The sequence below is a fragment of the Pituophis catenifer genome, unplaced genomic scaffold, assembly GCF_029215685.1.
Source record: "Pituophis catenifer annectens isolate HBS135680 unplaced genomic scaffold, rPitCat1.0.hap2 SCAF_3, whole genome shotgun sequence".
NCBI classification, from domain to species: domain Eukaryota; kingdom Metazoa; phylum Chordata; class Lepidosauria; order Squamata; family Colubridae; genus Pituophis; species Pituophis catenifer.
Window position 1 is genome coordinate 177,026,001 of NW_027256883.1, and position 13,929 is coordinate 177,039,929.

General features: G+C 44.8%; 1 protein-coding gene across 3 annotated transcripts in view; it reads right to left on the reverse strand.

Annotated features, from left to right (window-relative positions):
- The window catches only part of SLC16A1 (solute carrier family 16 member 1), a 32,349-nt gene that overhangs the window by 3,002 nt on the left and 15,418 nt on the right, over positions 1 to 13,929 (reverse strand). For 2 of the 3 annotated variants that reach the window (XM_070939841.1, XM_070939842.1), the window contains exons 2-3: positions 11,809 to 12,059; positions 1,019 to 1,162 (exon numbers count right to left, since the gene is read on the reverse strand). In XM_070939841.1, coding sequence (XP_070795942.1) covers positions 1,019 to 1,162; positions 11,809 to 12,025 — 361 coding nt within the window. In that variant the 5' untranslated portion in view covers positions 12,026 to 12,059. Of the gene's footprint in view, positions 1 to 1,018; positions 1,163 to 11,808; positions 12,060 to 12,406; positions 12,542 to 13,929 lie in introns of those variants that run through there. The other variant, XM_070939843.1, reaches the window with a different exon arrangement.

Genomic DNA, 13,929 nt, shown 5'->3' on the forward strand with positions numbered 1-13,929 from the left:
TGGAATACTAGCTCAGGACCACGTCAAACTTTTCCCAGCTGGGGAATTTACTACTAGAAACACTGAACCCCTTCCCTACAGAATGGCAACATTTCATTCCCCACTTACTGAAATCTGCACAGATATATTTCACGTTTTAAAAGTGAACAACATTAAATACATAAAGCACAGGTGTCAAACTCCTGTGCTTTGACAGATTGTCAAACAATCGCGTCACAGACTGGATTATGACATATCGCGATATTTTTTTGCCTTTGCGGAGCTGGGGTGGGTGTGGCCTGTATCCTGTCTGTGGGCCGCCACTTTGACAGGCCTGATATAAAGTACATAAACCTTTTTTGAAAAAGCACTTATGAAAACCAATTCAAAGTCAGAAATAAATCAATGAAGGTAGTCCTTGACTTACAACAGGTGATTACAATATACTCAGGAGAATGGATTTGTTTAATGATGTAATTTGCTTAGTGACTGCAGTGCCTCACTTTATTACCATTATAAAAAACAGTCATAAAATGATTTATATGCCAATAAGCAACAAAAGAAGTTTGGGCAGATATAGAGATACCACAGAGATAACAAATTCCTCCAGGCAGGTTATTTTGAGAAAGATGCCAAAGATGGAAAAGACATCTCAGAGAAATGCCATCACCTGTTTGTATTCAGAAACTGCATGGGCAAATTAAGAAAAACTGAAATAGCTCTTATGATATTTGACTGTTTCCCAACTACTTGGATGAATGGGATGAGCGATATTGTAAATGTGCTTTTGACTAACATTCAAATGATGAATAATGATTAATATCCTTCTCTGAAAAAAAAAAAGTAGACATGGAAATTCTAGTTCACCAGCTCAAGAGTTTTGATCCTGGAAAGGAAATATTGGCCTTTACTTAATATTCCAGATTAGTGTTTTCCAATAGAGAATTGCATTCCTGTTCTCTAAAAAACTTATCTACATTTATATCTCTGAAAATTATACAATTACATATATCTACATTTTATAGATATATTCACTTACCACCCACAACACCAACACAGAAGTACAACTCTTCCACAGTATTACAGAAAGAGGCAGCGATCAGACCACAGCCTGACAGGCAGCCCCCGGCAATCATGACTGGACGGCTGCCATATTTGTTCACCAGGATGCTGCTGATTGGGCCTAGAAGAAATAATTATTCAGGCAATAGGTTACATCAATGTATTTCCCAATCTTTAGAGTAATGCATGCAAAGTAAAACAAGAGACTTCTGAAGACTATGAACACTACAGTATATAAGAAACAGAGAGCAAATATTGCAGAATTAGGTATTTCCATTTAAAACCCCTAAAAGTTGCTCCTCAGATTATATCATAGCTTGTCTTCTGGTTAGCCTAAATTGAAAAGTGAATGGTTTGACCTAGAGAAAATAATAATGCAACTGAATAGGCTTGGGTGTGGGTATGGTGTGGTAGCTGATTGCAAATGATTCTGATTTCCTTATATTTGAATATTTTGGTTTATTTTTCTTTAAATTTTGGTAAAACATCTGTATCTTTGTTAACTCTCCTAGAAGAGGTAATTACAACTGAGAGATGAGTAAAATAAAAAAGAACACTCCAAATTGTATTCTAATTTAGCCTAAAGTATGTTTTATCAGTTGTACAATGAATATGCACTACTGTGTTAATATAACAATATCAAAAGATCGGGGTGGGAGGGTGGGGGGAGAACCAGGTGGAAATATGCAAGCCAAAAATACACTCAAAAGTTTTGATCATTTAACTTTTAAATTCTTCCTGGTATGTTAACAGTTAAAATTAAATTTTGCAAATCTATCTATAAAAGTAGATGATTGTTTCTGTTTACAAATTTCTTAATGTATTGTGAATATTTCTGCTTTGGAATAATTTGTTTAGCGCACACATCTTATTAGCACTGAGAAGCCTTGGTGGGCCTCACTTAGCTGGACTATGCAGTCCAGTGTGGAAAACCAACTGTCACGAGAACACAGCACAACTGGTAAAGGGGGCTGCTTCTCGTCTGCAATACAATGCGTGTTTGTGGGGAACCCAGGGCTAAATCACACACCTCATTTGCTTTGTTGCTACGGTACTAGTTTTTTAAATGATTGACCAATACATGAGAAATACTACACAATTCAGCTTCGAGAGTTATATCATATTTGTTAACATCACATACGGAAGGCAGATGTTTGTAATTTGGAGCAAGACACAGGACAGATACAACTTCCAATTGAACAGATGTTACATTTAATTTGTATCACCAACAATAAAGGGTAACGGCTGATTGTTTAACAACTAGATTGTTTTAGCATACAGCTAAGAACAGATATGGTTTCTAGAGTGTTTAATAATGGCAGTATTTATTTATTAATGAATGTACAGATAGTCCTCAACCTACAACAAATCACTTAGTGATCGTTCAGAGTTACAACAGCACTGAAAAAAGTGACTTATGACCATTTTTCAGACTTATGACTGTTGCAGCAGCCCCATGGTCATATGATTTACATTCAGATGCTTGACAACTGACTCACGTTTACGATGGTTGCAGTGTTCCAGGGTCATGTGATCATCTTTTGCAACCTTCTCACAAGCAAAGTCAATGGGGAAACCAGTTTTATTTAACAACCAGGTTACTAATGTAATAGCTGCAGTGACTTAACAAACATGGCAAAAAAAGTTGTAAAAAGGGGCAAGACTCACTTAACAAATTTCTTACTTAGCAACATAAATTTTGGGCTCAATTGTGGTCATAAGTTGAGGACTACTTGTATATAGTCACATAACTCAAAAATTGTAACACTGGGCTACTAGCATTGAGTTAAAATAGGCTACAAAATACACACACAAAAAACATGAGGCCACAATTATTTTCTATACCATTACAAAATGAAACTCCGGCTCAATCCTTGAGCCAAATTTCCAAGATATTGCAAAAGGCCACAGGACTAGGGCCATATAAATGTCACAGAGAGTGGTGTTCAACAAAGAAGACTCAGCTTCCTGATTTTATGGAAACCATTAATATACATGCTGGATATTCTGAGACAAGCAAAAATAATCAGAGACAGATGTTCGCACAAATAATCTAACCCTGTGTCATGATGGGCTTAATAGTTTGTAGCCAACATTGTTTTAGTATTACTTATTATTTAATTCAAAACTAGGTAATAGCTATTGTATAATAAAAGCTTAAATGAATTCTTACCTTAACTCTGTTATGTACAATTTGTATAGTCCTTTAATCACCACCCAAAAGTTTGGGACTGATTAATTTACATTCAATATTTAAAATATTTCTTTTAAGAGTTTAAATCTAAAATAAAGTAATTAAACACCAACTGAGAAAAACATTCTACAAACTCTAGAGCTTGTTTAAATGCAACTAGAAACACATGTCCTGAATACTGACTTATGTCCTTTTAATCTGGATAATTACGCATTTTTGGCCACTTTATTTTTGTTTGTGTGACATTTGACCAGGGAAGCCCCACCAATGGCAATCAAAAGTACCCAAGAACTACTCGAAAATTGGGGGGAAAAATAGTTCATTAGTAAAGTTGAACAGATTTTTCAACTTTGTTTTTAAAAATGAACACTGCTGGTCTTTATTTTTTACATTACTGATTCTATCTGTATTGTGCAAGTGATTATTTATGGACTGAATTTTCTAAACTATTAAAATCAAACAATGACAAGGCTGTTAGAGTTCATGTTCTTGTTGCCACCATGAAGCAGGAAAATATGCTGATTGCCTCAACAGTTGAATAAGGACAAAGACTATTCTCTTCCAAACAAAAATTTCATATGCAATGCAGCATGGTTACTTATTTTTGAGATACATGCAAAGTAAAAGCCGGCTGTTCACCATATTTCAGCAGCAGTGAAGTCAAAAGAATTCAGGCCTGTTTTGAAAGCATGAAGGGTTATGTCTATTTAGTTTTTAAATTGCCTCAAGTCCTGTAAATAAATAGGACAAAAACAATCATAAAAATAGATATGTAAATGTGGATTTTAACGGTCCATTTCCATATACACAGCATGATTTTATAGTGACATTTTGTACATCCTTAATTTCCTTCAGCTCCTGGGTAAAACTTTATTATTAATTTATTATTCATTTAATTTAAATCACTAAAAAAGTAATAAAACAATGGCCCGGAATTTAACACACCTTGTACATTATCAAAAACACAGATTTAATTTTAGATAACTTTAATGAATTCTCATATTAGAACGAACATTGTCTTACCTGAATGTTCCTTTTCGGAGTACTGCGACTGCAGTCCATAGCTGGGTTTCTTCATCATCAGATCCTTTTGACTGGGTGATATTTTTAGATACATCTCTCCTCGCCCTGTGGCCACGCCCCCTGCTCCCATAATGCACCAGTCTTTGAACGAAGGCGCGACCACTTAAAATAGTCCAAGCAAAAAAACCAACCGGTCGACAACCCTAACGAGTCCGACCTGGCATAGACACCAGTCGTCCAATAATAGAGAAATGAAAAATCCAAGGGAGGGGATGGACTGCAGTCGCAGTACTCCGAAAAGGAACATTCAGGTAAGACAATGTTCGTTTTCCAGAGTACTGCTCCTGCAGTCCATAGCTGGGATATACCCAAGCTCAGAAAAAAACAAGGGTGGGAAACTAAGGGCCCCCGGAGTCCTGCCTCGCTAGCACACTCTGCAGGACACGACGGCCAAAGGAAGCCTCAGCCGAGGCAAATGAATCCACCCTATAATGTCTGATAAAAGGTGTCACCGAGGACCAGGTGGCAGCCCGGCAAATGTCAGAAACGGATGCCTGAGTGGCCCAAGCAGCTGACGTTGCCGCACTACGGGTAGAGTGAGGCAAAATCCCGGCTGGGACCTGCCTGGCCTGACGCTCATAAGCAGTGGAGATACAGGCCTTAATCCATCTGCCCACAGTCGACGGAGATATCTTCTGGCCTAAGGATCTTGGATGGAAGGATATCAAAAGGGCCTCCGTTTTCCTGAATGACTCAGTCCTGCGAATATAACGCCGGAGGGCCCTGCGCACGTCAAGGGTGTGCCAATCCTTCTCACGTTGGTGCTTGGGCGACGGGCAGAAGTCGGGAAGGATTAATTCCTGAGCGCGATGAAAATATGAGTTCACTTTCGGCAAAAAAGCCGGATCCAGGCGAAGAATAACAGTATTAGCGTGGAAAATACACAAGTCGTTCCGGATCGACAGAGCTGAGAGTTCGGATATCCGTCTCGCGGATGTGATCGCCAAAAGGAAGGCGACTTTATAGGACAAGTACTTAAGAGACACAGAGCCCAGCGGTTCGAAAGGGGGACTCATCAGCGCTTGAAGAACAAGGGAAAGGTCCCAGGTCGGATATCGACGAACTGGAGGCGGACGTAAGTTCATAGCCCCATGCAAGAATTCTCTGAGTTGGGGGTGCTGAGACAGAGACGAATAAGGTGGACAGCGAACGACAGTGGACAAGGCAGCGGTCTGTCGACGAAGGGTAGACGGTGATAAGCCCTTGTCCAGGCCAGCCTGTAAGAAGCAGAGGATGTCAACGACCTGAGCCGACGTAGGGTCTACCAAGTTGTCAGCACACCAGACGCAGAATGCCCGCCACGAGGCCTCGTATATGCGCGATGTCGAAGGTCTGCGAGACGCCTGTATAGTGGCTATGACAGAGTCGGGGAGACGGTCCTTGCGCAGGATGACCCGCTCAAACGCCAAACGGCCAATTGGAGCCACCCGGGATCTGGGTGGAAGACCGCCCCTTGGCGTAGAGAGAGACGGTTCGGTGGAATCTCCCACGGTGGAAGTATGGACAGAGCTACCAGGTCGGCATACCACGGCCGACGAGGCCAACTGGGAGCCACCAGCAGAATTTCCGCACGTTCCTCCAATAGCTTCCGAATGACTTGAGGAATCAACGGAAGTGGCGGAAAGGCGTACAAGAGACCGGGAGGCCAGCAGCACCGTAGAGCGTTGTGGTCTTCCGCCATCTGAGTTGGATAACGTGTCACGAACCTGGGAAGCTGGGCGTTCGCCGGACTGGCAAAGAGGTCCACGACAGGCAGGCCGAAGATGTTGACGGCTTCCTGAAATATCTCGGGATCCAGTTGCCACTCTGACTGGTCTATCAATTGCCTGCTGAGCCAATCCGCTCTGACATTGTCCACGCCCGAGATGTGATCGGCCCTCAGAGACAGAACATGACCCTCGGCCCAAGAAAACAACTTCTCTGCTTCCAGCATCAGGTCCCTTGACCTCGTGCCCCCTTCCTTGTTTATATGGGCCTTGGCGGAGATATTGTCCGTAAGGACAAGAACGTGCTGGCCCCGCAGCAGGGACTGAAAATGACAGAGAGCTAGGCGAATCGCTCTCAACTCCAAGATGTTGATGCTCAACGTCTGTTCCAAAGGCGACCAGCGACCCTGCACCATCTGATCGTTGAGATGGGCCCCCCAGCCCAGGAGACTGGCATCTGAAGTCAATGTCAGCCGATCCGGGAGCAGAAATTGAGTGCCGAGAAGAAGGTTGGGACCCGTCCACCAGTTGAGGGACATGGAAACCTGAGGAGGAAGAGAAACTTTGTGGAGAGAATCGCTGCGACCCGTGCGCTGAAAGGGCAGCAGGAACCACTGCAATGGCCTCGTGTGTCTGCGCGCCCATGGGACTATCGAGAAGCATGAGACCATTTTCCCCAACAACTGGGACAGATGTAGAAGAGGAACAGACCGTTTGGACCGGATGAGCCGAATCAGGTTGCGAATGCTCTCCGCCCTGTCCGGGGATAGGGAGACCTGGCCCCGAACTGAGTCGATCACCGCCCCCAAGTGTTGTAGAACCGTGGTCGGGTGCAGATGACTCTTTGGGAAGTTGATCGAAAACCCGTGGTCCTGAAAAGAGTCGATGACACGGGCCAGGTCCCGAGGTGCTTGGCTTCTGGAGGACGACAGGACCAGAACGTCGTCCAAATAGCATAGGACCCTCACAGGTAACACCCGGAGGGCAGCCGCCACCACCGCTACCAGTTTTGTGAAAGTCCTTGGGGCAGATGACAAGCCGAAGGGCATTGCACAGTATTGATAATGGTCCTCCCCAAGTTGGAAGCGCAGATACTGGCGATGGGCCGGGAGGACCGGAACGTGCAGATACGCCTCCTTGAGATCGACAGACTGGAGAAGATCGCCCCGTCGTACTGCAGCAAGGATGGATCCCAAGGAGTGCATCTTGAATCTGCGGTAGCGGACCGACAGATTCAGCTGCTTCAGATTTAGAATGGCCCTGCAACCCCCCGAGTGTTTGGGGACCAGAAAGAGAGTCGAATAGAATCCCTTGCCCCGCTGATCCAATGGAACAGGTTCTATTGCATGGATAAGGAGCAGGTGGAGGACCTCCTTCCGCAAAAGAGCCGCCTTGTCGGGGGACAGGTGAGTCGGACAGCGGACGTAGCGAACCGGAGGGCGTCCCATAAACTCGATGGCCAGGCCTTGAGATACTGTCCGAAGAATCCAGTCCTCCTTGGTGGAGCGTTCCCATTGGTGGCTGAAAAATTGAAGTCTCCCGCCAATGGGATTCTGCAAACTGTAGTCATTTGCCTCGACGGGGCTGGCGGAAGCCGGCTCCACGGAAAGGGCGTCTGGAGCTACTGGTTCTGGACCTGTCCCGAAACCGTTGTCTGTCCGAATAGCGGTCTGTCCCCGGAAAGTAACTGCGTTGTGAGTAGGGGCCCCCTGACCCCGACGAGCCCCGAAAGGGCTGACGTTGAGAATAGGGTGCATAGCGCCGTTCCGGTCTGCGGTACGAAGACGCGGGCATCACCTTTCTTTTATCCTTGTCCTCGACCAGGACAGGATCCAGGGCAGGACCAAAGAGGTTCGGGGCCTTAAAAGGAGCCGCCGCCAATTTCCACTTTGCTTTGGCGTCAGCTCTCCAATTTCTGAGCCAAAACAGTCTACGGGATGTCACAGACGAGGCCAAGGCTCTCGAGGCAAACTTCACCGAATTTAACGAGGCATCCGCCGAATATTCGGTGGCAGCAACAATTTTATTTATATCCTGATGAAGACGTGTGTCTTCTGGCGGTAGTTTCTCTTGAAGTTGCCTCAGCCAAAGCAATGTGGCTCTATTAAAGAACGACGTAGCAGTCGCCGTCTTAATTGTCCAAGCAAGAGATTGATGCTCCTTACGAAAGGAGAGTTCAGACTTCCTGTCCTCTGATTTAAGAACGTCCAAAGCATCCGAGGACAAAAGCGAAGAAGAGGCGAGGCTGGCAATCGGATGGTCAACCACAGGTAAAGATAGTAAGGAGTCCAATTCCGGAGCCCCACAATACAGTTTTTTGTCCAGGCTGGTGGGACCCATCTGAGAGCCCGGTTGAGACCAGGGGGACTGTAGAACATCAGCAAAGAGTTGGGGACAAGGAATAAAGTCCTTGCCCGGCTTGGATGACGAAAACAAGGCCTCATGAGGGGCCGAGGAAGTAGAAGGTTCAGCAGACGGGACTTCCATATTGGTGACCTGCCTAGCTTTATGCAGCAGAGATTTAAACAACGAAGGCCGGAACAAGCCGGAAAAGGCAGGAGTGTCCGGTGCAAGGCCTTCATCTTCCGAGAATTCTAATTCCTCAGGAAGCTCTCCCTCCTGCTCAGAGTCATCAGAAGAGATGTGAGCCAACCGGGATGGAGATCTGGAACGACCGGGAGCCGATGAGTGAAACGTACAAGGCTGAGCTGGAAGGGGTTGTTGAAGAACAGATTGGTGAAGTCCTGCAGCCAAAATGGAGGACAGAGCAGTAGACAACGCTGCTTGCAAATCCACCTGGGGAGCCAACAGCTGACCCTCCGGGCCCCGAAGTCCAGCAGCAGTCGGGGTAAACGTTGCTTCTGCCCGACGGGAAGACGGAGCATGGGGCTCCGCAAGGCCCACGGTTGAAACGTCAGGTAAGGAGACAGAGGCCCTCTTAGCATGGGCCAGAGCAGTCGCAGCCTGTGAGGTGGAGGTGTCACGATCCTCACCGAGATCCGGGACGGCCTCAGATGTCAATGAAGAGCCATGTTGTAGAGATAGGTGTTGGTTGGTAGCAAAGACAGAGGCCGAAGAGGCCAGTCTGGCCCTATCGTACTGCCTCTCGAGCGCTCTGTGTCGGCGCTGGGCGTCTTTCTCCGCCGCTGCTGAAGGCCTGTGCTGGCGAGAACCAGTAGGAGCGACAGTAGACCTGCCCCTCGATTTTGATTTATGTTTAGACGGTGCCCTTGGCGGACTGGGCTCCCGTTCTGAGTCGGAGGACAGGTAAGAGTCAGCCATCTCAAGAGTGTGAGTCAAGGTATCTATATATACAGATGCCTCCCTTCTTTCCCTCTCCTTTTTTTTTTTTTTTTTTTAAATTAGTGTCTTTATGATTTTTTTGATTTTTTTGATTTTTTTTTTTTTTTTTTTTTTGTACTATAAAACAATAACTGTAAAATTCCAGGAACTATATACAATAACACCAGTGGCCTTGTATGATGGGGCAGCAAAGGCGCAGTAGAAAGGTCCAGAAAGGCCCCAAGAAGAAGGCCAATAAGGAGGCCTAGGGCAGCAAGGCAAGCCTCAGGTCCCAGCCCACAGGGACAGCGATGAGGCAGAGATGGCCAAACTAAGGTCCCGCAGTCAACGTGGGCGAGAGGGAAGGCAAAGATCTGCCGCCAAGGGAGGGGAGCGACCTGCCGAGAGCTTTACACAAAATGGCCGCCGGAACGACAACCGCCCCCAAAATGGCGGCCGCGGTGCACGGGACCGCGTGGGCTGATAGCGGTTAGCTCAGGGCGTGCTTTGAAGGCAATCAGAGCGCCTCGCACACAGACCGGCAATTCCAAACTTCAAAAGACGCCGCCCGAAGGTCGGACGCCTCGCTCTCTCACCGCCCGCCGAAAGGGCTCGCCCGGCGCTCCAGAGACTGACGATTGAAGAATCTCGTCGGCGCAGCACGCTCAGCAGGAGATTAGATCTGACTGCGGTAACCGTCGCTCTAGCCAGCCAGCGCCAAAGGGAAAACGTCAGAGCTTGCAGGGCAAACCATACAAGGCTCCGGAGCCGCTTCTAAGAGAGCCGATACGAGCAGATCACAGGAACGGGTGTGGGGGTGATCGCGGCAATCCGCAACCCCTGCGCTCACACCAGCGGCTTTAATTAGAAGCAGGGACCCGCCCCGAAGGGTCGGAAACCCCAGGCTGCGGTCTGACGGCCGTCAGAAGCCCTGGGGAGAAACGGACTGGCGCCCCAGACTCAATTGTCACTCCCTGCAGCCTCCTATTAATACCGGCTCTCACCGAGAGAAAAAACTAAACAAAAATAAATAAAGGCCTAAACGCTATAAAGCTAAAACCCTACAAGGATAACGAGGAGAGAAAAACACACCAGTCTTCAGTGACTGAGTGAAAAGACTGGTGCATTATGGGAGCAGGGGGCGTGGCCACAGGGCGAGGAGAGATGTATCTAAAAATATCACCCAGTCAAAAGGATCTGATGATGAAGAAACCCAGCTATGGACTGCAGGAGCAGTACTCTGGAAAATAGAAGGGGAAAATTAGAGTATATATTAACTTAAGTAGTTATAGAACACAGTATTAGCAAAAATGATAGCAAATATGTTGATAACATATACTTCCAGTTACAAAAAAGCAGTGTATAAATAAGTATGTGATTATTATAGACCATACGTCAAGCTGCGAGGCCCAGGGCTTGTCACAGCGGGAGGGCAGGAACATGGGTGACGCAAGAATGCACCAGTGAAGGGGTGTCTCAGGAAGACCCAGCTGTAGCGCGCAAGCATGGCACGAACAATCAGTTGGGTGGCCTCGTGGTGGCAGAGGAAACAGTGGAGTTAGCTGTGAGGCCCGGAGACATGGCTAAGCCAGGAAGCGCCAAGCAGCTGATTAGGCCCGACGATCAGCTGGGCCGGAGCTTTGGCAAGTGAGAGCCACAAGGGTGAGGCCTGCACAGTGGGAAGGTGTGGCTTGCCTATTTACGGGCACTGGGAGGCGGATGCTCCCAGCGCTGATTTTGCGTCAAACAGACTTTGCTCACCACTTTGCTGACTCTATTTTGTTGCTGAATGAACTCATTGCGTGCCTGAGTCCGGCTGAATAAACCCAGTTTGCCTTCAAGCGTGTTGCTTCTTTCCTACTGGTATCAGTCCAGAGCTTGGATCCTTGAGACCGTATTTCCTAGTACCAAAATTCTTCTTTTTAATTTATTTAATCTTGCTTATTTATTTACTATGTATTTGCCTGTAATTAGCAAAGCAGAACATTTATTTTCCTTCCTTATTGAAGCAAATCATGCACTAACTTTTAAGTACTTAAGATCAGTCGTCTAAAAGATTATGTCAAAGGAAACCTTAGAGACTTGCCCACCATGCAGCAGTACGAGACCTGGGTGTTTTTTTTAAGTAGCAAACTTGGAGCCACAATCCCTCATTCTAGCACTTCTTTTGTTCTGTTAGCCAAGGAACGGCTGATTGATGTACATTTTTTGAGGCCTACAATGATTTACAATTTATTAATGTGGCCCTTTCCCTTAAACAAGTTGTACAGGCCTGCAGCAGAGACTACAAATTAAAAACCATTCAAATAATAATTCATTGGAAATGTAGTATTTATATTTCTGCAAATTAAATAGATTGGCCTATTTTCCCCCACACTGGGTACTACAGGAATATTTAAATTTACCTACAGATCTATTAATAACATTTTTCTCCAATCAAAGCAGGACATTATTATTGAAACTGCACAGTAAAAATACCATTCATTTGGTTTGCAAACTTACCCCCTGCGTACATAACTGCCAACATAATAGAAGAGATCCAGGAAACTTTGCTGCTTGATGCGTCAAAGATGATTTCAATCTCCTTAAAGAATACTGTAATGGACTTGGGGAATGCATATGAAAATCCAATAGAAATAAAGGCACCAACAACCACAGCCCAACCCCATCCTCCTTCAGGTGGCGTGTATCCTACTGGGCCTCCAATTGCTGCCGGCATCTTGACTGAAGTAATTCAACAGGTATTTAAAGATCTATAAAGAAAAATGACAGTATTTCTTTCAGAAAATATGTCAATAAGCATTAGGGAAACATTGTTGAATTTTGTCTCCAATATCATTAAGACCATATTCTGTTAAGACCATACTGTTAAGGCTATTTGTATCACCAAGTTTTAGATAAGACTGGGATATAAAGTTATTATAAGAGCAAGTAAGACTAATTCCTCCTGGGCTTATAAATTTCATTTCCCTCCTCTTTTTAAGCAGTTAAGAATATTTAGTGTTGTCCCTACTTGATCTGTTTCTATCAACAGTATCCTCAAAGTTCAGAAAATAAATTGAGATACTGTGTATGTTTAAAATATCAAAGATTGGCAAACCTGTGGCACGCAGGGCCCTCTCTGATGGCACACGAGCCATAGCCCCAGTTCAGCTTCACTGTGCATGCACGCACGCCTCCTGCTGGCCAGCTGGTCTTCAAGTCTGTGCCACGCATGCATGGGGGGCAAGGCACGTGCATGGGGACCGCGTGCACATGCAAGGGGTACATGCAGGGGGCCGCGTGCGCATGCACGGGTCAGGGTGTGTGTGGGGGACCACACGCATATGCACAGGGCCACACGGGCATGCGCGGGAGTGGGAGAAATGAACAGGGACCATGCACGCATTGTATTTTGGGGGTTAGGACGCACGCATTTGTGTGCACACCCACACGCTTTGGGCACTTGGTCCAGAAAAGGTTAGCCATCACTTGATTAGATAATTGAACTTAACCTATCTCAATGCCAAATTAAAACAAAAAAATCCTGTTATATTTCAGACCAATTAATTTGTATTATAATTTTAACTGTTTTTTTGTTTCTTTTTCAGGCATCCATGAACCAAAGCTACATGTCAAATTCAAATCATTCCTATCTCTTCAACTACGACTGGAATGCACATCAAATTATCCTTTCCATAATAACTTCGAATGCTTTCACGAAATAGATGCTCCTCTGGAAACACTGGCAATTTGGATATACACTGATTTCTCACTAGCACCATTGTACAATACATACTTCAAATATAATAATAATTACTCATAGCTTGAATTTGGTTCTCTTTAAGAACTTTTATATATATATATACAAACTATTTGGGAATCATTAACTTGAAAAATGAATCAAATTAAAATAATGTTCCCCAAATAACTTGTATATATAAAATAGTTATTAAAAAGAACCAAATTCCAACCTTAACTAATCCAACAATGCATCTGGAGACCCATGGCATTTTTAAGACTTAAAAAAACTAGTGTCCAATGATCTATCTTCTTTCATGGGTAAGCATATTCCTGACTCAAGTATCCACTGACTTTTGGAGTTGGTGAGCACATATGTTAAGGGTATACTCTCTTGAAAAATAGAAACGTAACACAGACACACACATATATACATACTTTTAAGAAATATTTAATATTGATACATTATATAAACCTTGCAGTTATTGCTACTCTATATTGAAATGAATGTTACCAAACTTCTATAAAGCAAAGCTAAATATGTTAGCAGGTGTGTCAAACTGGCGACTCGCAGGCCAGATACGTGCAGGCCAAGCCCACCCCAGCTCTGTGAAGGGAAAAAACATCACGATATGTTATGTGATGGTGACATGACGTGCCGAGTTTGACACCTATGCATTAAAGAGTACATACATATATTTCTAGCACTAGGATTTTTGAGACTGGGGCAGAAGTTTTAAAGAAGACTCTTTACAATAAAAGGATGAGGATGATTACTCTCTCTGCCTTCTTCAATTTACAATCAGCCACCCTGTGGTCAACACCATATATAAACTATCGTTATTGTTACAATAGACAGGTAAAATCAGTGCAGCAGCTGCACAATGTAAGAACTGTCCATTT